The sequence below is a fragment of the Ambystoma mexicanum genome, chromosome 2p (genome assembly GCF_040938575.1).
Source record: "Ambystoma mexicanum isolate Mex_15411 chromosome 2p, UKY_AmexF1_1, whole genome shotgun sequence".
In the NCBI taxonomy this organism is placed as follows: domain Eukaryota; kingdom Metazoa; phylum Chordata; class Amphibia; order Caudata; family Ambystomatidae; genus Ambystoma; species Ambystoma mexicanum.
In genome coordinates this window covers 128,491,361-128,518,287 of record NC_090923.1, presented here as the reverse complement: position 1 = coordinate 128,518,287, position 26,927 = coordinate 128,491,361, and the positions used below count along the sequence as shown (strand labels likewise).

At 46.4% G+C, this 26,927-nt stretch overlaps 1 protein-coding gene across 3 annotated transcripts in view; it reads right to left on the bottom strand.

The window, feature by feature from the left end:
* The window catches only part of PLXNA1 (plexin A1), an 812,782-nt gene that overhangs the window by 713,535 nt on the left and 72,320 nt on the right, over window positions 1-26,927 (bottom strand). For all 3 annotated transcript variants that reach the window (XM_069643382.1, XM_069643384.1, XM_069643383.1), the window contains exon 2: window positions 22,579-23,872. In XM_069643382.1, the coding sequence (XP_069499483.1) occupies window positions 22,579-23,724 (1,146 nt within the window). In that variant the 5' untranslated portion in view covers window positions 23,725-23,872. The remainder of the gene's footprint in view (window positions 1-22,578; window positions 23,873-26,927) is intronic.

Below are 26,927 nucleotides of genomic sequence, written 5' to 3'. Positions count from 1 at the left end.
AGGCCAACATTTTGTGCATTGCTTTATCATAGCTTCCAACACTGCAGCCAAGCGGACTTGGTTGACGTATAGAGAAATCCTCTGCGCCTCCATTTTGAAGTACATTCACCCGGTGTAGAACAACATAAAAGCTTAAGGTGCAGCAGTTTGCAAGCCTGCAGTTTTGTTCCGCCAACAATTTGGCGCATCTGCATTTTTTCTAGCCAAGACGTACAATAGCCGCGCACTGCTATTTTTCTGCACCTAACACACATTTCGAACAAGGCAGGGTGCACCCAGCAGGGGGGCTGAGATAACAAGACCAGGATGATGTATGAAGTTAGTTTCAATTTACAGAATGCATGGGAAGCAAAATTGAAAACCAAGGAAAAATATAAGGCGCCGGCAGAGGGAATAAAAAATGTTTTAAGAAGTCATTCAAGTCTATTGTGATACTGATTTTCATGCATGGACACTGCCATTTATCCTTAGTTAAAGTAGGTCCTGGTATCTACTAAACATCTAGAGCATCGTTTCCAATGTACTTTGTGTGCCACCAGGTTGAAACCCATCTCCCACAACCCCCCCTTCCTTTAAGTGATGGGGGGGGTGTTTGGTGGGAAGGTGGTCACTAGTGCTGTGGGCCCTGGATACCAGAAATTGGCATGGATTGGTTGATATAAACTTAAAGGAGAATTCTATTTTTGCACCCTTTTTAGTGGCATTTCAGAAGTTTACTAAATTACTAATTTTGCACTTTTTTGGCTGCAAGCACAAAATAACCTGTAAGCCGGACGGTCTGATTTTATAATAAATTCGTTATAACTACCATTGAACACCAAAGAGACCCTGCGTGATTTGAGCAAACACGCAATGATCATACACACGTGTGTTTGGAAATTAGTGATCAGCTCACATTTACCTGAAATCCTTCATAGTGAGAGAATATCTTTTTTTTTTTTAAAAAGCATGCCGAGGTACAGGTGAGTTGGCAGGACGACGTACAAACCGGTCAAAGGTTAGACCAATTGGGCAAAGCCCCACTAACTGCAGAAATGGTCAAGAAGCTTACCAAAGGATTCTGGGGATGTATAAGAGGCAGTCTTATTCCCCGACACCCGGTCCTTCATTGGTCCCAGGCCACGCCCCCAATTTCTTCCAGTACCTATGACAGCTCACTAATCGCACACCACCCACAACGTGGGGAGTGGTGGGAATGGTATATAAAAACAGGGATGAGAATGAGTAACGGAAGACAAAATGGCCGCCACTGTAACCGCAAAGCCCATCAACCATCCTGAACTACCATCTCCGGCTTGGAGGCAGAATGTTGCTGCACACTTACCTTTCACCTACAATCTTACTTTGCTCAGAATGGGATGGCAGGAAAGAGACCCCACAAAACAAACACTCAAGCGGTGCTTGGGGGATGCAAAGCAGGAACACTGATGGTTTGCTTCTTGGTGAACCGCCCAGACCCTAGCCACAAAGCACCCCTTGAAGCACTCACAATCTACCCTGCGGCATGCCAGTACAGATGAAAGTTGTCGAGACGATGGCATCTTGCCCCATAATGTCGCACAGAATATCGTACAGGTGGTGCCGCCGTGGCAGTCACATACCATCCCAGGGTCGTCATGCTGCACGGTGTGCCCATCAAGTGTTGAGCCTTCCTGTTGGGTGTTCTGGTGGCTTGACTCCGACTGTATCTGTGGCAGGAGAGGGTTCAAACGCAAAGGAGGTGGAACAAAGGAAGGACTATGCCTTCTCCCACGTGTAGCTGGATTGAAATACAAACCAGGACCTTTGGGAAAAGTTGGCCACGTGGATTAGAATTCCAATCTTCACATTGGATAAGGAAAAGGAAAAACAATGGTGAGATCCTGGGTGTATCACAATCGACGCAGTGACTTCTACTGTAAATATGGATATATGTGATTTTACCAACCACAATTAGAGAGTGGTAAATTTCATCGTGGACCAAATACCGAAAAACACCCATTTTTTAAATTTTATTTGGGCCCCTCTGTCCCCCCCCCCCCAACCCCTTTTGCTTTACCCTTATAACACCACCCCAGTCCTATCCAGACCCATTTTAACCCCTTTACCCCTCTACCCTTTATTTGTTTGCAGTGTTTTTCAGTATTATGTCCACTCTGAAATGTACCACTCATATTTTATTAGATATAATGACTGGGTACCGTAAATATCTATAGTGCAATTAGTCAAAGACCAGTTGTACAGCGTACACTCCTACCATCCCAATGAAGTCCTGCACACCAGCTATACTATGATCCTTGCTGCTGTAATCCCATGACACAGCAATCCATCCTGTCCTAAGCACGGACCCTCTCGTGAGATGTTCCTGTAGCAATCCATGTTTGCAAAGCCTTCCGCTGCTCTTGGAAGCCAAGCTCCCACTAGATCAAGCAAAAGAAAGATGCTTTTTAGGTAATGGTATATTGTGAGGATCACCACGGGTCATCTCTTCCTCAGCAATGCCAATGCTTAGAACGGCTAGATCGCTTGTTCTGTCCGATGGGTACTGGGCCAGTGCACACCTTGGGGTCTGCATCGCCACCGCTTGTCTGCTTGGTAGCGTGTCTGGGCAGCACTTGGCTTCAAGTTTATTGGCAGGCAAGTAAGTAGCAACTGGCTACCAATCCTTGCAGATGGCCATATTGTGGCGTTCCACCCTATGCGTCTTGGCAGATGGCACCTTGAATTAAATCCCATTGTAAGTAACCCGTGCAGTGTATTGGGGGTTGCCTCGATGGCGGCTTACCTTGAAGACTGGGCATTCGAGTTATCAGTTAGCGCATGCTCTCGCGGGCCAGCACTTTGGTCGTTTTGTTACACAGTTCACTGCAACAGCCCAGGAAATGGACAAGGGAACTACATGCCCGCAACACACACCGTTCCATTTGTAGCAGGACCAAAAGGTCCGGGTTTCTGGGGGCAGTCCCGATTTTTCACAGACGATCCCCTTCACAACAAGCTTCTGCAAATCAGCCAATGCCCCAGTTATCAGAAAAGGCATTTAGCAAAGATTTTTATGTGGAAACTTCTGATAAATGGCAGATGCAGATCACTCTGTGGGGAACGTATGGTTTAAGTGTACGCTAGCACAGCGATGCTGCCAGAAGGTCCGATAGCTCAAAATACATAAAAGCAAGAGACAAAATCGGTGTTCTAAAATGATGGGACGAAGGAAGCGGTGTGATGGACAGTGCAAGAAAGAATGAGAAAAAAATGAATAATGGGTTCAAGGAGTGGGAAGGTATAGACGTGAGCAACACACACCTCGTTATCGGGCATAATCGGTGTGGCCGAGTAGTCTCCTCAGCAAAGGATACAAACTCTTGAAATAGTTCCAAACACACGGAGGACACAAAACCTAATACACCCAAAATCTTGGCAAAATGAACACTGATCTAATTGTTCTGTGGGTACTTGAGGGGCGGCAGGGGTGCTACTCTGGGTCCCAGCTGCAGTGAGCTCAAACAGTCCAAAGATGTTCTCCTATCGCGCTTTCATGCCTCAGCAATCTTCAGGGAGGCTGATTGGATGCAGGTGTGCAGGGTTGAATCCCTCTGGTATGTACCAGGCAGTGGCAGCATGGAATTCTGGTAACTGTAGTGTAGAGCCAGCCAGGATCCAACTTGCCCTGATTTTCAATGTTAGCCCTCAGTGGGGAGGGTGGGAGGGCGTTACCATCAGTATGGCACTCCAAAATTAGGCACGAGTAGCCCAGGTGCAACCCTTCTGGAGCCCCAGTCTCTACTTAGATGTGCAAACAAAACTTGAGGGGTGGCAGGGGCGCTACTCTGGGTCCCAGCTGCAGTAAGGTCAAACAGTCCAAGGATGCATATACTTTGCCCAGGTGTCCTTAGCTGGAGGCAACCTGCTACCCATGCTTAAAAAGGCACCTCAATTGTGAACATGCACACAGCAGACCTTTTCTTACTCGCCAAGAGTCAAATATCACTAGCCAACTGCTAATAGCGAGTGCACTCTTTGCAGCCTTCCCTTAGTCTAGGTTTACTGCATGGACTTGTGACCAGGTTTACCAAACCTGAAAACCAGATCAATGTGTCCAAGCTGTGAATCTTTGCCAGGCATAGGAAAGGGTGCCTACTATAAGTCTACATTCATTTTTCAACCAAAGAGGCAACATACAAGCATTTGTCAAAGGGTGAGGTCTTTAAGGGGCCTCCCACTTCTACAAAACAACTCCATTGAACTGAGTGTGTGTTGTATGTAGCATTTGTGGTCCGATATAGGGTTTTGTAGCACTGCAAAAATGGCGGGTTAGTAAAGCTCACCTGGAAGGTCCACGAGAGCCAAATCTACGACTTCTGTGGCGTAGGCGGTGCAGACCCACCGAGCCAGCATTAAATATCACTTGCCAATAGATGCAAAACACTTGATCAAAAGAGGCTACGAATTCTCCCCACAGTCTGTGAATTGCACATGTTTGAGTGACCCAGACACATTTGGGGTCCCAGGCACCAGTTCCCATAACTGATGCGCTTCAGCCTGCCGATGAACGCAAGCCACTAAGAGTACGCGAGTATAGTCAGCGGCAGCACCGTCAGGCCCACAGCCTCATGATTCCATCGTTTTTAACCAAAATCAAATTACCTTGAGAGCAAAATCAGATCAGAGCTCCACGCACCTGACAGAAAGCCCTCAACTTGTCAGCCAGCTGTACCAGTCTAGCTGCGTGAGCCCCGCGGGGCAGCAAGAGAAGGGTGGTAGGTGACCGTCATGACTGGGGTGCAAGGAAGGGAGGAAAGAGGAGCCGGAGGGTAGTGGGCGGACGGGGCGGGAGGAGACTGGTGGGAAGGTTGGGATGTGGACAAGGGGTTGGGGGCAGAGGTAGCTATAAAGGAAGCCAGGAGAGTAGCCAGGCGATGGAGGTTTTGATGGGGAGGGAGAAAAATTGATCTAGCTAGTAAGGGAAGACCTGTCAGAGGGTAGAGACTACAGTTAAGAAGGGACAAAGGAGCGAGGAGGGTACCATGACAGGACGGTGATGTGGGAGGGGCGGAGAGATCGGGGGGCCGGTAAGGCAACCACGTGGGAGATAACTTGCTGAGCATAGCAGAGGAACAGGCGAGAAGTAAGGGACAGAGAAATGAGCAGCGGGAACCATCAGAGCAATGGGAGAGGCAAACGAGAGTGCTTTGCGACAGGAAATGGCAGGAGGCCTTCCACCAGCTCAGTGCTACTGTGGCAGTATGAATGCAAAGCACCCTAAAAAAGGTATTCTGTAAAGTGCAGAGCAGTCAATGGTAGGAGACGTGGACAAGGATCCGTATCGATGTTTCTTATTTTCTGTTCGGAGTATTGGTCTGGTTTTAGGGGCGGGGGTATAGGAAAGGATGTTGGATACTCTACTTATGTGTAGGGCATCCTGGCACTGCAAGCTGTTTGGCGCAGTCCAGATCTCCGCTGTTGGGCTCCCGGCATCCTCCTGCCACCCCCCATTTGGAACACAAATGTCAATCGAACATGGTGCAGCCCGAATGCAGGTGCAAGGGTTGGGAGTTACCAAGAATTGCCCATCTGTGCATGGGACGAATATGATAAATCATCTTCCGGGACACCATTGTCCTGGGATGAATACTGGTTTCTAAACAATCAGCCCCACACCTCTAGAACACCAGAAGGGATCCAAACAGATTGGAAACAAGCCAATTATAAACCTCCTTGTCCAATTAGGTAGACAGAACTACAGGCTTATCTCCGCCAGGTTGTGGATTGTTGGTTAGTTGCAACACAGCGAAAATACAATTACCCAATGATAAAAGGCACTGTCCAGTCATGGTTGTATACAAATATCTACTGTATTATTAACAGACAGCTTTAGCACACTACAAAATACAACCCACCCTGTAAAGCAATGCAGAGGACAGTTTCAAAGAAGGAAAAGGGATGCACTCTGGATACAGACAGGAGGGTAGTCGGAAAAGTAATTCATTGCAATAGTTCAAGGATACTTGGTTTCAACACAAAGGGAGCAATGGGCAATAAAATGTCACATGGGGCCTTTGGAGAAGGAACCGGGGGACAGAACCACAATGTATCTTGTGCTTGTCGAAGTTCTTGACGCGCGACAGGGTCGAGTCAGTTTCAGGGTACTTTGCAGCACCTGCGACAAAGTTCAAGATGGGAGACGGCTGCGGCTATCCGGTGGCTAGCAGTTCGGCGAGCAAGGCTGGCCTACACGGCGATGGCAACTCAGAATTAGTTCTTAGTGCTGGTTTGCGTGTCTGTACCGTCAGCCAGGATCCAAACGAGTACTTCTTGTTACCCCTTGCAAAGTCTTCAGATCTGCCCAAAAGAGGGGCCGTCTTGTAAAGCCAAATGGGCTACAGTAATTAGTGTAGGCTATGCCTATCTTAATGAACCAATCCTGGGACCCAACCACCAATCTGCTGCATGCATGAGGTCATAACCAGAGTGCTTTGCAACAGAAAAGGTAAAGGGGTGAAAACATGTAATTCTAGGTCCCACCCATCTTCCTGTCTGTTGTGGATCAAAGGGTCTCTCTGGTTAATTGAGCTCTCTGTGGTTCCTGGTTATAGCTGCAGGTCTCCCTTGAAGCTGCGGCAAAAACAAACGTCTCCTGCAAGTCACATTCTCATACCTTCTGAATGGGGTCCCCCTGCAGGGTTGCCTACTGTAAACACTTAGGCCAGACATGACAGCTCACCGTCAGCGATACTTTAGGGCGGAAGCTGGCTTCAGGTTGACACAGTGCATATGAAAGGGCGTTAGGGTTTCCGGTCTCCTTCATTTAACCTCTGCAGCCAGGTCCCATGTGGGCCTGTTGGAATTAAACTGATTCTTATGCAAAGCTGCCACCAGCAACAGCTTACACAAAAGGGAAAGGTCAGATCCATGGAGCCTTTGTTCGTTAATTTAGCTGGCCATGGCAGGAGGAAGGTTTTGCCCCTCCCCCTTTGAGATGCCTTGATGTATTCTTGGCTGTCTTTTCCCAAATAAATATGACAGGGGGATGGTACCTGTAGGCTGTATCCACCCAGATTACACAGCAGGTCTGTGTATGTCGTGCAGTGAGCATAGGAAAAGGTGTGTGAATTAGCCCCACACATTTTCTATGAGGTTGATCTACATTCATTCAATTTCATTTACAATTTAAAAAAAAAGCCTAGTGGAGTGCCCACCGTGCGGATGCTCCAATTCCACACAACGAGGGCCGCCGGAGATCAGCTTGCATGAGGTCCAACATTAAACCATGTAGGTTAGTACAGGTCAAGTCTACTATGGGTGAAGCTCGGCGTTTCTTATTCTGCCTGGTTGAAAAATAGGAGCACTTTATGAAGTTAGAATGTCTGCTGGATGGAGCTACAGGCACCCTTGAACCATGGCTTATGTAGAAGGAAAAAAAGATCACCTGGCCTTGGCTGCACTGACATTCTGGAGGCATGCTGGGGGCTTTGTGGGAGTGGCTGCAGTGGCACGGAAGGTTGGATCCTGGATATACCAATTCACTGAAATGCCAAGAGTTGCGGACGTGACAAGCTTGATGATATCACAGGATGTGATGTCACGGTACCTCCGACCATTAGGAATTGGCATTTGATGACCTATGACCAAGATTACATCTTAAAAAATGGCATTCACAGACATCAAGTAGTACACCACATGTATAGCTGCTGAAGCAGGCCAAAGACTAGCCCCATTTTACTTTGTGGCTTGTCTCGATAATGGTAATATATGATATGACCCATTAAATCCAGCATAACCAACGGTGACCGGTCAAAGTTTCGAAAGAATTGTTTCGACAGGTACAAGTAACGACACAAAAGTGCCAAAAACAAGTTAGATTTTTTTTAAAAAAAAATTGTTTGTTTATTATAATTTGGTATAGTTAAATAGGTGTCTAACACCCATAAAAAATAAAAAAATAAAAATTTGAAACTTTTTTTCGACACTTATGTCGGAACTTTCACCAGTCGAAACAGTCACTATGCACCTAACCAACATATGTCAGATGTGCAAGCTATTACAGCCCCTACATAGGCAAGCATCTTATGCTAATTATAGTCATATAGCAAATACAGATCCACATTTCCAGGTGTGTCTATAATATTCAAAGTGTACCCATCCCCACACAGGGCCGCCACCTTACCCTGTCCCAGCCCGCATGCTAAGTAGTGCCAGCATGCAAGGTACAGCCTGTTCTATGCCAATGCTGCCGTCAAATGCCAAGAGTTGCCTAAAATGCCTCAGAGGCGTCATCCAATGCCAGTCAACGCATCATCTGACTGGTATATAGACTCATTACACAGGGTGCAGCCTCAAATATCCAGCTTCTGCCGCCATATGCTAAACTCAGCCTCAAATGCTCCAGTAATGCCATCCAACATCAAGAATCCAACGCTTCCTATGCATGGGAGAGTCACATGTAGAGTGAAGCCGAACCTCAAATGCTCCAGTAATGCCATCCAACATCAAGAATGCAATGCCTCATATGCATGGCAGAGTCGCATGTACAGTGAAGCAGAGCGTCAAATGCTCCAGTAATGCCATCCAACATCAAGAATGCAATGCCTCATATGCATGGCAGAGTCGCATGTACAGTAAAGCCGAGCTTCAAATGCTCCAGTAATGCCATCCAACATCAAGAATCCAACGCTTCCTATGCATGGGAGAGTCGCATGTAGAGTGAAGCCGAACCTCAAATGCTCCAGTAATGCCATTCAACATCAAGAATGCAACGCCTCATATGCATGGCAGAGTCGCATGTACAGTGAAGCCGAGCGTCAAATGCTCCAGTAATGCCATCCAACATCAAGAATCCAACGCTTCCTATGCATGGGAGAGTCGCATGTACAGTGAAGCCGAGCGTCAAATGCTCCAGTAATGCCATCCAACATCAAGAATGCAACGCCTCATATGCATGGCAGAGTCGCATGTACAGTAAAGCCGAGCTTCAAATGCTCCAGTAATGCCATCCAACATCAAGAATCCAACGCTTCCTATGCATGGGAGAGTCACATGTAGAGTGAAGCCGAACCTCAAATGCTCCAGTAATGCCATTCAACATCAAGAATGCAACGCCTCATATGCATGGCAGAGTCGCATGTACAGTGAAGCCGAGCGTCAAATGCTCCAGTAATGCCATCCAACATCAAGAATCCAACGCTTCCTATGCATGGGAGAGTCACATGTAGAGTGAAGCCGAACCTCAAATGCTCCAGTAATGCCATCCAACATCAAGAATGCAATGCCTCATATGCATGGCAGAGTCGCATGTACAGTGAAGCCGAGCGTCAAATGCTCCAGTAATGCCATCCAACATCAAGAATGCAACGCCTCATGCATGGCAGAGTCGCATGTACAGTAAAGCCGAGCTTCAAATGCTCCAGTAATGCCATCCAACATCAAGAATGCAACGGCTCATATGCATGGGAAAGTCGCATGTACAGTAAAGCCGAGCTTCGAATGCTCCAGTAATGCCATCCAACATCAAGAATGCAATGCCTCTTATGCATGGCAGAGTCGCATGTACAGTGAAGCCGAGCTTCGAAGGCTCCAGTAATGCCATCCAACAAAGAATGCAATGCCTCATATGCATGGCAGAGTCGCATGTACAGTAAAGCCGAGCTTCAAATGCTCCAGTAATGCCATCCAACATCAAGAATGAAATGCCTCATATGCATGGGAGAGTCACATTTACAGTGAAGCCGAGCTTCGAATGCTCCAGTAATGCCATCCAACATCAAGAATGCAATGCCTCATATGCATGGCAGAGTCGCATGTACAGTAAAGCCGAGCTTCAAATGCTCCAGTAATGCCATCCAACATCAAGAATGAAATGCCTCATATGCATGGCAGAGTCGCATGTACAGTAAAGCCGAGCTTCGAATGCTCCAGTAATGCCATCCAACATCAAGAATGCAATGCCTCATATGCATGGCAGAGTCGCATGTACAGTGAAGCCGAGCCTCAAATGCCCCAGTAATGTCAAGGGTCTGGTGAAGAAGCGGGAACTTAAACCAGGCTCTTTCAGACCCTTCTCTAGCAGGGCTGTCCTATTCTCCCAGAGGCAGCACACCTCTGAAAAGCAAGGGGCGGCACTTTACAAATGCAGGTTTAGATGGTGTTGACAGTCGACACTAAGGGTTATACAGTTTGGTGCATAAACAGTTAACCGTGTGCAGAGGGTCAAGTGTTTTTAACTGAGGAGGAGAAAAGCCTGCAGAGTCCCCCCCCATGCATCTCCATTTTTAGACCCCCTCCCACCCCAATCCAGACAGACTTCAAATTGGCAAATTAGAGGACCCCCCCAACCCCAAGTGTGAGCCCAATTAGCTGGATCCTGTCGTAACCCGATGGGGGACGTTGTCAACATGTGCAGATAGGATTCTGGGCATTACGCCCCTTTTATTGGACAGGTGGCCACTTTTCTGGGTATAGTTATATGCGTGTTCGGTGGAGAGCTACACGCAACGTTGAGGCTGCTTCGAAATCCTTACCAGCCTTGTGGATGGCGTCAATGTAGAAAGTTCAGGAGCCACATGAAATGGCTCCCAGATTGAATTATTGTACCAAGGATTCATTTGGTGGGGGACCCTCGGAGTATGCACCGATTAGTGGGCCCCAGTCCACTGGCAGGGGTGGGGGGCGAAGAGGGGGGGGTGTTAAGGTTAGGCTGTTTTGAAGTTACTGCGATTTCGAATCCTGCTTCAAGAATAAACGTACATCTCATTTGCAGTTGATCCAGTGTTCAACAAAAATCCCACCTCAAAATGGCCACAGGGCAAGCCTGGTCGTTAGTCCTTTGTGTCCATGCAACTCTGCTTCGCGAGTCCTCTTTCCATGGCCTTTGGAATATGCACCTTTGATTGGCCAGGTTCACCCTTAAGCTTTTTGATTGGTTTACCATTCAACAGTCTGTTCAAGGTTTTAAGGAAACCTTGAAAACAGCAGACCAACATCTAAAAGACTGAACATACCTAGATACGACCTGCCTACACAAACTTAATGGAGCCAATATCTACTCTGATAGAAGAGCAACCAGTCCATGGGTCTGTAGGCTGCCCTACAGATTTTCACAGCATCTCCAAAAATGCCTCAGCATGGACTATGCTGGGTAGTGCCAACTGTAGACCAACATATCTGGCGAGCCACAAGTTAGAGACCCCTGATCTACCGGACGATCTTATCCCACTTCTTCAAGAACTTGGTTTCTTGACTATGGAACTCTGTTGGTTTTATGGGTTGAGCGCCAACATGCTGCTTTGCGTTTCCGTCAAAATGCTTTGAGGCACCGCAGAAAGTTACACAGGAAATGCACGGCTTGCGTCACAAAGCCACAAATGGACGATGGCACAGTGCACCGCTAGAACGATGCCGAGGCCCAGACTCTATCCCTGCCCCCTCCTCTCCGATGCAGGTCCTATGAGGGCCTGATGCTTTCAAACACTTTTTCTATGATGGGCGATTGGGTGGACCAGTAGGGTCCCACAAGGGAACAGATGTGAACAGTTTCAGATGTGCGATTGCTGGTCTTGCACTGCTGTGACCTCCTTATGCCAAGTGGCAGCAGGTTAAACCGCGATTGCTTCCTTACGGAAAATGGAGTCTCATGTGGAGCCCAGCTCTTTATGTTAATGTTAATGTTAAAGGTCATTTGTACCGCGCACTATCACCACCGGAGTGGTCCCCTGGCGCTCTGGCGGCTCTGAAAGAGGGGGGGGATGGTGGGTTAGTGGGTGGAGGCTGGAAAAGTGCAAGATTGCAGTGATGTGCTGTTGGCAGCCTCAGCCCGGTGGTTCCGTCGGCTGGGCCTGGGGTGTATGCGGCCGGTAGTCGTCGTGTGCTGATGTGCGAGTCTATGTGTTTTTTTTTGTTTTGTTGTTGCAGTGTAGTGAAGTTCGTGCGGTTTGCTGCGCTAGAGGTTTGTGGTTGTGTTTGGTTTGGAGTTTGAGAGGTGTATGCAGAGAAGGAAATTGTTAATGGTATTCGTTAGTCATCTCTATCCTGGACTGAACCGTGTAATCTTACCCGACGGGATGCTTGTACACCCTGAGCCTCAGGAGGTATGTGCCCGATTTTCCATTCGAGGCCGTTTGAGGATCTAGCTGCCCCCTCCGCCCGCTCCCTTAATAACCTTGCATGCTCCTCCCCCCCTCCACATGACTAGCGCCGCTGCTAGTGTCCATACACCCGGTTGTGTGGTGATTGGTGGTATATTGTCTGTTCCACAGCCTCGTGGGACCTAGTTGTGGCTGTAAGGGCGGTGGGGGATGGTAAGGGTTGGCTGGAGTAGTTGTATCCGTTTCTCTGTGTCTCGCGGGTGGACCCCTGTGTCCAGCGTCAGCCCTGTTGGTGCCCCGGGTACTTCTGTCGGTTCTAGCGGTTTGTCACTGTCCTTTTTTGATGATTCGTTTGTCTTATTGTTGTTTTGGTTTTATTCTCCGGTGTTGAAGAGGTAGGTTTTTAGTAATTTTCTGAATTTAAGGTGGTCTTTGGTGTTCCTTATTAATTTTGGGATATTGTTCCAGGTTTTCGCGGCTAGGTGGTAGAAAGCGGTGCCTCCGAGTTTCTTCTTGATGTAAGGTTTTTGTTCCAGTCGGATTTCGTTGGTTGACCTGAGTGGTCTCGTTGGCTTGTAGATTGTTATTTTTTTTTGTAGGAATTCAGCTCCTTGTCCGCTGATTGCCCTGTGCGTTATGCACATTGTTTTGAAGATGATACGCTGTTTTACTGGGAGCCAGTGTAGTGTTTTTAGGGCCGGGGTGATGTGGTCTCTTCTGGATAGGATATACAAAAAGCTGAAAGGGTTAATGAGCTTCCAAGCCTACTACAGGGGGAAGACTGAAGGCAAGGGTGTTGTGTAGCGCCCATCTGTCATCGTGACGACTCCACAGCACTGTATCCTCATCCGAAAGTTCAGAAGCTGCACGGCTTGGGTATCCGGCCGCCGGAGTCTGGTGTCCGGATGGATGGTGGCTATTATATGCATTGCCTGTATTTAGTGACTAAAAGGTGTAATGTGGTGTCAGAGTGTAGAGAGTTTCCACCAGCTGAGTGCAGAGCAGCAGCAAGAAAGTGGGTCGTTGGCGGCTACAGTTGCACCTGTGCAGTAGACGGTGGATCAATGGTGCTGTGCCCGGCCAGAAGGCTTCAATCAGATCTAGACACAGGGGCAGCAAGGAGGAAGGTCAATGCATTGATAATAGGGCAGAAGGCCCTACACCTGCTCTGTGCCCAGGAGTAAATGGTCATCTCCCAGTAGTTCATTCAAGCGCTAGATCCAAAGAACTATTCCAAAACACCATCAGTAGCAGACCGTCCAGAAGCCATCAACCTAGACAATAGGACACCTCGACAAATTTGTGCAGTGACATCCCGGCACTGCTTCAGACCCACTCAGAAAAAGATATCTGGCAACACCATTACATGACCGGCTCAGAACCATGCCAAAATGTTGGCAACTCAAGCAGGGGGCCACAGACTATTCTCCTGCAAAGGGCCTCGTCCTCTGAAGATTTGCCGGTGAGGAGGATAAATGTCACCTCTCACAGAACGCTTAATCTATGCCGCCTTTAATCCAGGTACCACACCGCTGCGCCCTCCAAGCGTGTCATTACTGCGATCTGCACTGAGATTATCTTGCCGATAACTCCCGGCAGCGAATTAAGGAGGGACGCAGCATCCCAGAAACCCAAGACGCCTGCGATTAATAACCGCCCCGGCTCATTCTGCTCTAGCGCAGCATTTGGGAAAATTGCGCTTTAAAGGGGCCAGCTGGGCTCGGAACCCGACCAAACAGAAATGTGGCAATGTATTGTAGAGCATCCTCTTTATCGGACTCCACTCACAATAACAGAAAATGTTTTTTAAATGACCAATTATATAACGTGCTTAATACCCAGAGTTTTCTATGCGCGGACCCAGGAATCGAACCAGTGTTGCACAGCATCGTCTTGCTTCCAAGGCGAGTGCGTTTCCCATGAGCTATCCTCCAGAGACTAGAAATAAAATATATACACAATTGCACTGTTTAATACCTAAAGAACACTCTGTAGAATATGTCCTTGCTGCAGTCTAGTTGTGGCACAAGTTACCTGCGATAAGAAAACGGCGTCACTACCCGACTGTAAAAGGTTACTGCAGTTGTGACGTCATAATGTGTGCTTCCACAGCCCAGCACAAACCTTGCCCCAGTTAGATCTCCTTGGCGTCTTGTGAGACATGGTTCATGGCCATTTGTTTCCATAAAAAAGGAGCACGGTTAAGGGAAAGGATCCGAGTTGACGAAAAAGCTAACAGGATGCTGAAGGGCTGCAAAGAAGAGAAAACGCTGGGACGTGTACACAGCTAAAAAGAAGCGAGAACTTGAAATGAAAGAAGCAAAAAGGCAGATAGAAAGGGGTGGGAGGAGTGTGCGAGCCAAAGATTGCAGAAACACCAAACAATCAAGATGAGGGCGACATAGATGGAGGCAGAAAGTAAGATTAAATAGAAAAAGGTAAGTGCAAAGATGGAATGGGTAAAAAAGAAAGAAACGAGAAAAAAAATGCAAAGATTTCTTTTTTTTAAGTACTGTAGAAAACGAGAGAAAATAAGCAGCAAGGGGTGCACAAAAGAAAGGGCAAGCATAAGACAATGACAGTGTGGGGTTCTGGGGTACAGATCAAATACCTTCTAAAGTAGGTAAAAAAATGTTTTTTTTAAAAAAAGGTATGCAAGTTGCTTCAGAGTTCTGTAACCTTACAAAGACCCAGCCTGTAACTGGTCAAATAGCTGCTTGGTTACACAATATGGCTGAAAGGTAGAGTTGAAGTTACTAGAGCCCACCTGCATTGCCGGTGCTACCGCCAGTGGTCGTAATAGAGGTTGGCATTGCCTTTGATTATTCTATGGCTCAAGAATTGGGTTGAGTCTGCCCTGGAGTGTGAGCGGCAGCTTCAACACAAATGTCAGTGGTGAGCCCCCCCGCCCACCTCTTGTTATTGCAAAACTGTGTGCCATTTAATAAGACACAGAGCAATCCAACCCCCGAAATAGTTGTCACTATTACCCAAACAAAGAAAAGTAGCTCCCCTTGAAAAAGGGTGGAGGTTTCAGTCGCCCTGCCTTTGACTGAATACAGTTACATCCAGTTCGTTATTCATCCACTGAGCGATAACAATAGCAAACTTCCCAGAACCACACCCTAGACACATGAACACGGATGTATTGGGAGGAGTTGAGCATTAGTGAATTGTGTGACATGCTTCAGGGATAGCGCTTTCTTTTAAGTAACAAATCTCACCCAAGCATCAATTGTGGCACTTCAAATACAGTTTCCATGGAGTGTGCATTTACTTACAGGTTATCGCCCATCCCCTAGACTTTAGAATCTTAAGACAATCTTCCCTACACATTTCTTTTGCACAAAAAGATCCAACTCAAAACATAATAATTTTTGTGGGATGTTTTTATCCACGCATCCAAGCCCTACCTCAAAACTGTGCAGTACTGACATGAAAACATCATGATGGCCAGAGCTTCCCAGAAAATGCCCAGGGAAGTGCATGAAGAATAGGCTGCCACCCATTTTTGCCGATGTTATGGGCACAGAAGGACACTGCCTAAAACCACCATTGGACTACCCACACAGTAGTCTGAAACCATTGGGAATGGCAATGCTGATTGCCAAAAGCAAACCCATAACTGTGGAGAATTCATTTTCTTAAATCCCAAAAAGGGGTGCAGTACCAGTACTCACCACTATCAGAAAGCCGGCGTTTTAAAACCACCAGATTTTACTTTTTTTTTGTGTAAAACTGAATAAATGAACCCAAAACATGCCAAAGAAAGACTTACTGAGAGGTGGATCCAATGTAAAGTTATATTCTGAAGTGACTTGTTGAAGGTTTATAAAAAGACTGGCTGAGCTGTGGATTTCACCAGTTTAAGTAAATGTGGACTGAAAGACAAAACAAAATCTAAATGTTTAAAAGAAATGAGTGACCTATTTCTGAGTGTCACATAGGTTGCAATTGTTTAAATGTCATAGTTTTGAACTTAGAATCAGTATTCTAGCTGCATATGTAAAAAAATTGTCTTGACTTAAACTGGGGAACAAAAAGTGACATTTTATCTGAAACCTGGCTTAAGGAACTGAATTCTGCCCACCAGCCACCCCCATCAGGAGTGAAACTTGAGTCACAGCTGTATTCCCAGGCCTATCTGCCTTTTGCTGGCCACACTAAGGATATGCCATCTCTCTGATAATTGAATTAAGGGGAGCCCCCACAGAATACAGGAGCTCTGAACAAAGCCCTGTCCTGACTCAGGCAAAGGTTTTATTACGGGGCTGTAAAAGTAGCTTCCTCCTGAAGCAAAGGGGAGGAGCACTGCCTGTGAGAGCAAGCTGGCTTGGCAGAACTGGAAAAACCAGAAATTCAACCTTGTGCTGGAGGAAAACCACACCCCTTTGGGGCCAGAACATAACTCTAAAAAGATGAACAACTCAGAGCGGACATGTGAAAATTTTATAAATGATACCATAATTCTTGTGATTTTTCTGCCCACATTTTAAGAGGTTTTTAGAACCGGTGGTATGTTCAGGGGGGTTTTAGCGGAAAAGAGGATATTACTCAAAATGTGTGCATGTGAAAAATCTGACACTTCATCAACTAATGTCCATACTCCTTGCGCACATGTGTGTAAATTTGGGGTAATGTCCGGTATTGCAAACCAGTTAAAAAGTGCAAAATATTGCCATTTCTGAATGCAAGCTCCCAGGAAGAGCAGAGTTTGAACAGGGTATACCTCCTGTAATGCATGATGGGTGCATATGATTTTAAAACAATATGTACCTCTGCAAATATGTATTTGGTTCAAATCTAGATTTGTGTGTAAGTTGACAGGAGGAGTGGACTTTCTGCAGGCTGTAAAATGACATCACTCTGACACAACTTAGCTCCCCCAATCAGGGAAGAAATGAAAGCTTGGCCAATGATAAGTGGAGATGGGTAGGGTCTAGTGATGCTGCACACACACCCATTTTGAAAACACATAAAAGCCGACAGACAGGACAGATAGGGTCCTTCAAATCCATTTGCAGCTGGAAGCTCTGCCGGGAAAATCCATACTTTACCTCCATCAACCTTCAGAGAGCAGACAGACTTCAAATCTATCAAATTTCCAGAACCAGAGAGAGAGCAGAGCTGACCCAGATCACTGTGAAGTGCAGAGACCAGAGTCCAGTCTAAAACCTGACCAGATCCGTGGCGAGGCCCATTCTAATTCAAGAATATAGTGTGAGTACATAGCAAGACTGTGCAGAACCAATCTTAGTTAAGATAATATAATTCAAGCTATTTTAATCTAAGTAGAACTGCCTCCTAACTGTCACCTGTCATTTGTAAAGCTGTCACTTGTCATTTTCTAGTTGCAAGCTGCACTTGTCTTTTTGAACTTTAAAATTTCAAATCTGAAAAACGACCTTTATTTAATCGCTCATATCTCCGTGACTGTTTGTGCTAGAGACTTGCAGTAACTTTCATCTGGAAGCTGAGATCCTAGGCTGTCTTAGGACTCCAAAACGATAGTGATAGTCCTTGTAGTTCCTCTGTAATTGCGCTCGGCGCATTCGCAAATTTAGCCGCGATTTGACATTTTACCGCGATTTGCAAATTTCTTCACGTGTAAAAATCTGCTGCTGCTTGCCTTCCATTTGCCAAAAATTCGTTTAACCTGCTAGTTACACCCTAGATCCTTGCTAAAGTGAGCCTGGACTAATATTAACTTGATTTCACTCACCCTGAACCTCCTAGAGAGAATTAAAAGCATTTTAGCATATTTATTTCTACATTGCCAGCATATTTAAAAGCATTTGGGCCTGTGTTTTCAACGTCTGTAGTCTAAGCTGCTGGGGTGAACTGAATCACATTTGATTGCATTTCTGAGAACTGTGTGCCTTCCTTCCATTTCCTTGCATTGCATAACGGGGGGGGGGGTGAATTGTCCAAGAAAGTGATTACATTGTTTTGTTGAAATCATATTGAGTATTTTCTGTACTGCATTTCATTCCACATTGCATCCATTTGAAACCATAAAAGTATTGTTGCTATCTTATCCATTTCATGTCAACTCCTTAGTGATTATCAAGAAGTGTGCTAGTGCCAGATTCTCCGTTGTTAATCTTTATACCAGATTAAGTGTGATATCCAATTATTAATTTATTATAAAGCGTGATATAATATATATTGTTTAAGTTATCAAATAAACCTTTAAACTTGCAAAACATAACTACTTCTTGGCTCAGTGGGGTCAGGGGGATTCCAAGGGAGGGGTGTTATATAGGGGTAGTCATCCAGAACGCATGAACTGGACATAAAGATATATCAATAAGGGTTTTCATTCAGTATTATAGACTAGGCGTTGATTTAGCTGTAGTGTTGAATTGAATCCTCTTACATTTTACACAACAGCTTACTAATAAAGTGGTTCTAACAAGTGCTTCATTTGTGGAGGTGTTTGCCAGGACCAGAACCCCGGACTTATTTCTGAGCACAGTCAGACGGTTTCATTATGATGTGTGTTTTGGTAGCTATTTTTTTTTTAGCTGTCCGAGTCATGCCGTATGCATCAAAATGTGAGCCATGTTGACGTGGCCAGCCATCCGGTTCATGAATAACAGACGGGTGTGCACCAGTGTGCAGTCCACCAACTACCCAAGCCTCAAACACACACGGACTGGCACAAGACCATGAGAGGTGGCTCACCATCGTCAGTGCCTTTAGTGGGGCATAGGTGACCAACAGAGCCAATAGCACCACCAGAGGGGGGGGGGGTTAAGGCCATGGAAAATGCCACTGCCAAGGATGTTTGTCCCGACTGCTGTCCTATGGGGTGCCTTGCTCATGGCGGGCTAGTTCACCAGCCTAGCAATGATATTTTCATTACTTTACAATGGAAAGAAACCCCTTTCAGTCTATAGACAGCAAGTGGAACATGTTGGCTATCGATCCACAGGAAATGGACCAAGAGGACATTGATAACGAGGATGTGTTTAAAGAAGCAGTTCCAGCTGGCATCTAATTTCAGGGCACACAGACTATGCCATGTTATTCTGAATCAATGTCAAGTCAGGTAATGCTCACCTCCGTGTCTTTAATAGAATCAAGACAACCCTGCGCTATAAGCATGGGCAATCTTCATTGGTATTTGTAAAATCACACATCTGCCATGGGTAGTTCATCCACCAATGAGCTGCAGCCACAAATGTTGACGCTGTGGGGGGCATAAGTGGGTGGTGAGCTGCTGTCACAACATGGCACAAGGAACCGGGCACAGGCATGTGTGGAAATATTTGGGTCTGGCACTGGTTTTCAAACTAAGCACTGGTGTAGGATGACCAGATTTTGAAAATAAAAAACCAAAACACACCACAAACCTAAAAAGTAGGACTGGCGTCGCTATCCCATTCAATCCCCCCACTGCCTGGGCCCCACCCCGACCCAGGATTACACATTAAAATAAATGCAATTTCCAGCACTTCTCTACTTCCATAAAAACTGCAGATTCCGCTGCGACACTAAGCATGTTAATAACAAAAGAGACTTTGCTTTGCTTGTTATTATTGTGTGTGGGTGGATGGATGGATGGATGGATGGATGGCAGTGCCTGCGCCAGTGGTGCGTTTTTACGCATCTTAAACTCAGATGGAACTGGCAAGTGTTTCAAAGCTCTCATCTTTGATTTCGCTGTATGATCAGATAGTCTGTGTGAAAAGGCAAGTTACCCTCATATGCTCTTCTAGGCACTATAGAAAGGCTACCCTCAAAGTCATCCAAGTGCAAATAGACTGGCCATTTTAAGGTTTTGGGATTCTAGTAATCTCTAAATGCAATAGCCAGACTACCCTTATAGTCTTGCTATATCTCTTCTAAGTTCTATAATAGGCAACCATCAGGAATCCTCCAAGTGCAATGCCAAGGATACCTGCATATATTGTTTGTGTGATACACTGGCTAACTTGGAGATCTACTAAGTGCAGCGAATAAGTTGCCATCACATATCTTTGAGCGCAATAGACAGGCAAACATTGTAAAAAGGTGCAACACAAAGTACCCACTCCCAGATGCATCCAAGCGCAGTACACTGCCCGCCCCCAAAATCAGTTTAGCCTTCACAGATCTAAGTGAAATGCATGTGCTAACCTTCACAATTTCTTCTAGAGCAACACATCTGTTAACCTACACAATTTCTTTTTAAGTGCAGCACGTGTTACCTACCCAATATCTCTGGAGTGCAACACGTGCTAACCTACATGTGGTAATCTTCTAGCTGCCATATCAGGCTACCCGCTTATCATTGGGCAAGCCTCCCAAATTTAGTGCAAAAGACAGGCTTTACCATGGACGATTTCAATAGATGGGTTGTCCGGTTTATAGTGGTAAAGTCGAAATGACAATGTCGAAAGTCATAATGTCTAAAAAAATAAAAGTCGAAAAAAAAATGTTGAATTTCTTTTTTTGGTTGCTTTTTGTTCGAAATGGGGGGGTTCCTCCCCTAACCCTCCTTTTTGTAATTTTTGTTTGTTTTACCCCTTTTTTTTCCCCCTCCGGAACCCAAAAAAATCATGTAAATTAAAAAATAAAGCACTCGACTTTTTTTCTGACTTTTTTTTCTTCGACATCATGTGTTTCGACATAATGTGTTCGACTTATTCACTGCCTACCGGGTTGTCCTAGTACATCTATTGAGCGGGAAAAACTATCCCAATACATCTTCCAGGTGCAATGAACAGTCTGTCCTCATATCTTCAAGGCACACTGGACCAGTTCTCCGAATAGTCTTCCGAGTGCTGTGGTTAGGAAAGAAAACCACACGTGTACATTAATGCAGGGTTCAGAATTGCTGGGACCAGCATATAGCCTAGGAGAGCCCGGTTACCTTGGCGCCCACACCTTCAAAGAGCTGCCCCCGGCCAAGTGGTGCCACACACTTGCCACCTCTTGCGAGATTAACTCAGTTTGTGAATTTGGCTAAAGAAGCATTAGGGCACTCATAGAAGATCTTTAAAGCAGAACGGAAAATACATAAATGACGCGGTTGCCATCTCATATGGGAGATAGATTTGCACAGCGCAATGTTCTCTAGATACAACTCCTACCTTGTGGATGATATTGGATACCCATGAGCTGCGTTTTCCCTCCTGCTCATCAAATCTTGGTTTCAACCCCCGTTCATGTATTTTTAGTGTTGAAGTGCACAGAGGTAATTGAAATGTGCCAGGTGAGCCCCACTATTGCAGAGTACAGAGGTACTCCATTTTTCTCTGCTAGGTACTACTGAGTGCCATTAAGTTGAGTAACAAACATCTGTTATTAGCACCAAGATGCCCCTTTGGGTTGTACGTGCGCTTTACAAATCTGCCCGTTATGTTAGGTGCGCCTGTCCCTACACACACCCCTACTTCCGCTGCAGCCAGACAGGACCATGTTGGCCATCCAGTAGCATCATTTGGCTACTGGTTGCCAACTCCCAGAACTCAACTCTAATTCAAGAGATTTGGGCTGCACCCCAACACCTTTACAAAAACATCAGCAAACAGAGAACCCACAACAAGATGCCAGAGGTGGACTTGCCTACAGGGTACTCGGGAGATTTCCCGGTAGGTCCCTGCACCCTGGGATTCGTGTGGAAACCCATTTCATTTCCAAATGTTCTCATAGGAATAGGGTTGGGCTTGCTGAAAATGTGTAATGTGGGGCCACTTAGAATATTATTTCCAGGGCCTCTTTTGGTTCCATTCCCCACCATGCAAGACGCTGGCACACCGCTTACTCTGAGCTGCAAGACCATTAATGTCTCGAACAGCCATCTTCATTACAGAGCAACGCGACTGCCATATTGTGTATGGAAGTGTCTTCGCATCACCCCCAAAACACTTAAAAAATTGACAAGTGTCCAGCCTTTCCGTCTCGAATAACGCAAGCAACTGGACATGGACATTATCTGTGAAGAAGCCGATGGAGGGGAAAAAATATATAGTTTTTGGAACATTTGCCTTTTGAACCAAGAACACACAAATATAGTGCTTAATTCAAAGTGGGTTAATCTTGTGCAGTGAACAAACCTACCCATTACCATTCTGACTACCAACTCAGAAATGCTTAAGGGCTTCATCACACCAGCTTGGAGTTCAACAGGTGCATTAACCCCTTCCCCCCCCACCCCCCAAGGTATGCCATCCGCTGGTCCATTTCCTAAAATGGTGTACTCTTTCACAAATCAACTGGCAATCTTACTAAACCTTTAGAATTGTAGGACTAAATGCAAGATTAAACATATATATATTGGTTTACACTGATGGATATTCTCCAACGTACCCTCATTTTGAGCGACAAAGATAGAGAGCTGCAGATGTATTACGCAGATTGCCCAAGATCACACAATTGAGCTATGAAATGAAAAGCAGCCAGAAAAGTGGCAAGACGACCACATTACCTTACATTAGGAAGGCACTACAGTGTAACAATCTGACTGGGGTACATGTAACAAATGAGAGCATTTACAATCCTGCATAATAGCTGAATTCAAGATATCACTTACAGAGTTGATGCATCCCAGGTCCTTGTTCAGCAGCCAGGACAGCGACAGCTTGCCCTCCCCCTTATAGCAGGACTGTATCCGCTCCTTAATCTTCTCCTTGATCTTCTTCAGGGTGAAGAGACAAAGCACCGACTCCTTGGGTGGCTTGATGCGGTTCTTCTGGCCCTGCGAGAAGACTGTGAACAGGATATCCTCCCTCTCCGAGATACCCAACTCTCGGGCAAGCCGCTTACCCGGCTTGCTGAGATACGCATCCTGGATCAAGCGGTACTCAATGTTATCCTTGACACAGCCAATAGGGAACTCCACGTAGGAGTAGAACTTGGGGTCGCCCACGCAAAGCCGGACAATCTTGGAGGCAAAGAACTGTTCCCCGGTGGAATCGGGAGAGGTGAACTGTGTATCAAGCTGCAGGGTTAGGTAGTAGACAAACTGCTCGCTGCTGAAACTGTATATGTAATAAATATCAAAGGAGGGAAACTTGGAGAGGGTGTCGGAGGGGATTTTGAGCTGGGAGGATACAAACTCATCCTGATAGACAAAGCCGAACATCTCTGCATCCTCGTTGTCGGCCATTAGCTTTCGACTAGAGAGAGTTGGGAAATACTCAGACTTCCCATCGACGGGAGTACCAATGAAGAGCTTGTTGTTGCCATTGGGCCCCTCGATGATAACACCGGACATAGTGCTGGACTCGTTGACGCTGGAGAAGTAATGCTCCTTTCGATGGTGAGGTTCGCCTAGCTTGAAGAGGTCATCCAAGCGGACAAACTGGCAGATCCCCTGAGAGGCGCTGCCGCAAGCGATGAGCCTGTTCCCAGAGTAGTCCACCAGCAGAAGCTTGTTGACATTGTTGGTGGTTACCAGCCCGTGTGGGCAGGACTGGACACTGGGTGGCGGGTAGCACTTCTCGTTGTCCTCCACTGGGCCAGTCACATGGGTCCCCAAGAGCGTCAAGTTGCTGGAGAGTTTGTAAATCCGGTTGACAGCCCCAAGGTACACCTCACCAGTTTTATTATGTACCACCAGGTGCGTGAGGGTCCAATCGTTGATAGAGTAGGTTACAAAGGTTTTTGAAGTCTCCGAACGCACCCACGTGGTACCCAACAAGAGCAAGGGCCAGATGTACTTAATTAGAAGCCACATAACTGCAGAGGCACCCCAAAGACAGCACTTCAGCTGGCCAAAATGAAAACACTGCTAAAAACAAAAAAACAGGGGCACATACATCCACCAGGTCCTCGTGTTGGGGCTCCTCATTTAGGGCATGGTCAACAGGAATACTCTGCAATTCCTAGGGAGAAAATGAAAGAAGAGTTCAGCCTTGGTGGAATGCAGTGTCAAAAATCCTCTCAGCTACTGAACCCCCACCCGCAGTAACAGCGTGCAGAAAAAAAGGAGACATGCACAATTTCTAGCAAAAGAGTGGACTAAGATGACAAAAATTGTGACTGCATTTTAGCCCCACAGGTATCCTACTATTTTTCACTCTCCACCCCCCAGCCCACATTAATAAAATACACAAGAACTCAACTTGTTCCCAACACCTCGAAACACTAGGTGAACGCTTGCACGCCTACTGAACTCGAAGTGCATGCCCCATTGAAACACTTTCATTTGTATAGTGGTCCTGGCCAATATACCAGCAGCATTTGCACAATCCCACACCTGCCCTCTCCAGCCCTCACCCATCTCCCCCAAAGCCCACTCTTAAAATTGAAGAAAAAGTAGACACCATTTGGTTAAACAGGGGCTCCAAGATGGCCACCTTTGGTCAGAGCCTACTCTTTATGAATCTTCGTGATGAAATATCATGGGGAAATCAGGGACCATTAGGCACAGCAGCCGGCGTCCATCCAATGTTAGAACTGTTGACATAGGGCCTAATTCACAGAAGCATTTTATAATGGCAAAACACCATTGGAAAACGCTATGTGAATAAGGGCCATAATCCGGGCCCCATAAAGGGAAAGGGGGTTGACCAAACTCTTCCCAATTAATTGAAATCAGGGGTGGCAAAACACACAGCAAAAGGACCACAATGATTTGGCGAGGAAACTGCCTTTAGACCTGTTTATAGTGTTTGCTGTTCAATAATAACTAGGGATAGAGGCATGTTCAGGTGCTAAACATCTGCCCGTCTAACAAAATTGTCAACACAGATGAGTATCCAATTTTAAGGGCTGACATGTCAATGCAGCCCTACATGTATGACACACTGGTCTAAGGGACGTGTAAATTACTTCTTAGCCTCATGCCACATATGTGTCTTCACTGTTTACAGGTCACTTGGTCTTGGCGATGGTGGCACTCGTTGGTCGTTTTTTTCTTTGAGGTGGTGTTGTGTTAATACGTGGCCCATCAGGGCCCGTTGTAGAGTTTGTATATCGTCTATTAGTATTTTTTGGATTTGGTTTCAGTGAGCATTGGAAAACCAAGATTTAATTAAATATCTTTGGAAATATTCAAAATTAGCCACAAAGGTTTTTTTTTTTTTAAATTAACTTCAAATCACTGACGGGAACACCAACTTTCTGTGTGTACACGCACACATAGGAAAGCAGAGGATCCAGGGACGTGTAGAACCCAGAACACTCCACGCGCCTTGAGAAAGACCCCAGAGGTACGAAACAAGGGTCAGCTGACCGCTAACAATAAACAAAGCACCAACAATGGTTTTCAATGCTGTTTTATTTCAAGAACTATCCTTCATCAATTAATGAACCCAGCGCTCAGGCGATCAGGGCACAATCTCCTATTGGCACGTTGATGCTACGTTCTTTGGGTTTGGCATGACCCTCAAGAAGTTTGAATGTTGGTGATTAGAAAGAGGACTGGTCATAAAAATGAATGCTGCACTGTGAGGAATTCGACAATCTGCTTTTTTGATTTTTCAATAATGAAAAGGAATGAAGGGAGCCCAACCTCCAAGGACTGTGCGAGGCCATTCCACACACAGTCCATCTGCTTCCCGCACAAAACAGTCACATGTATTCCGCAAAGACACAGCCGCCGATTTTCCAGTCATTCAGCTGGAATATGACAGTACATCAAAGCATCTCAAGGAGGGAGAAGTCGCACCTTCCTCCAGCACAGGCAGCCTAATTTACATATGAAGGGCCCCATGCATCTGCATTCCTTTTGTACTCCGGCTGGTGGCAGCGCATACCAACGGGATAATTGAAGCCAGCCTAGAGTAGAGGCTTGGTTGCCGGAGAAGACAACAAGAAGGCGGAGCCAACACCCCTTTGGTATGCAATGTGTCAACTTGAAGCTAGTTCCCACCTGCTGTATGAAAAGGCAATTAAATGTATGTCTGGGCCCACTAATTACCGTAGGCAAACCCCTGCAGAACTGACCGCTTTCAGAGGGGAGAAGTAAGTGGTTTGGGGGAGACAGGAGTGTGCTCTCAGCACAAACTTCAAGGGAAAATCTGCACATCAAGAGTCTCAGAGGGCCCAGAGAGACACTTTGATCTACAACAGACAGGAAGATGGGTGTAACTTAGGTATGTGTTGTCACCCCTTGTCTGTCCTGTTGCAGTTCACTCTAGTCCTGATCTCATGCATAACAGAAGATTGTTGGTGGGGACCCAGAATTGGTTCATTAAGGTGGGCTTAGCCTGCACCAATCACTGGGGCCCGTTTGGCTTTAAAAGAGGGCTGAACCCCTCACTTAGCAGATCTGAAGTCTTCGAAAGAAGTAAGAAGGACTCATTTCGACCAGAGCTGAAGGTACAGTCTACCTTTACATCTTCTGCCAGTGGAGAAAGGCCAAGAGTTCCAAGAGGGAAGCAAGATCCCTCCTCCTAAACATCTCCCAGGGAACAGAGGAGGATAGCGGACTCAGAGGACACGTCCAGCAGCTTCAGAACCGGTACCCAGCCAGCACACAGCATGCCCTGCTAGGTACTGCCAGCAAACTTCCTAGGTGGGAAGTGCCAGAGAGTCTAAGAACACAGGACAAGGCTGTTGCCTGCAAACACTCTCCTGAGCCCTGTGAAGAAGCTAGGTGGTGTGCCACACAAGCATCATCCAGCGTACATCTGTTAATGGAGATTTGAGACATGTCGAGTCCTCGAACCACAACCGGCTGCACCGCTGACTGTTGTCACGCCGCAGTAACCAGAGCCGTCCGAGACGCCTCGACCAGCATTCCAGATCACCCAACCAGCACAGAGAGAACAATACTTGGCCCGCAGCCCCGTGTCGGACAGCCTGCAGACGTCTGTCCAGCCTCGCTTGACGAACTGCATGCCGTTTGGTACCCTAAGCCGTCGCCCGCCACCAACTCGGTTTCAAGGACTGCAAAGCACCGTGGAACTACCTCGGCGCTGTCCAGCACCAAGA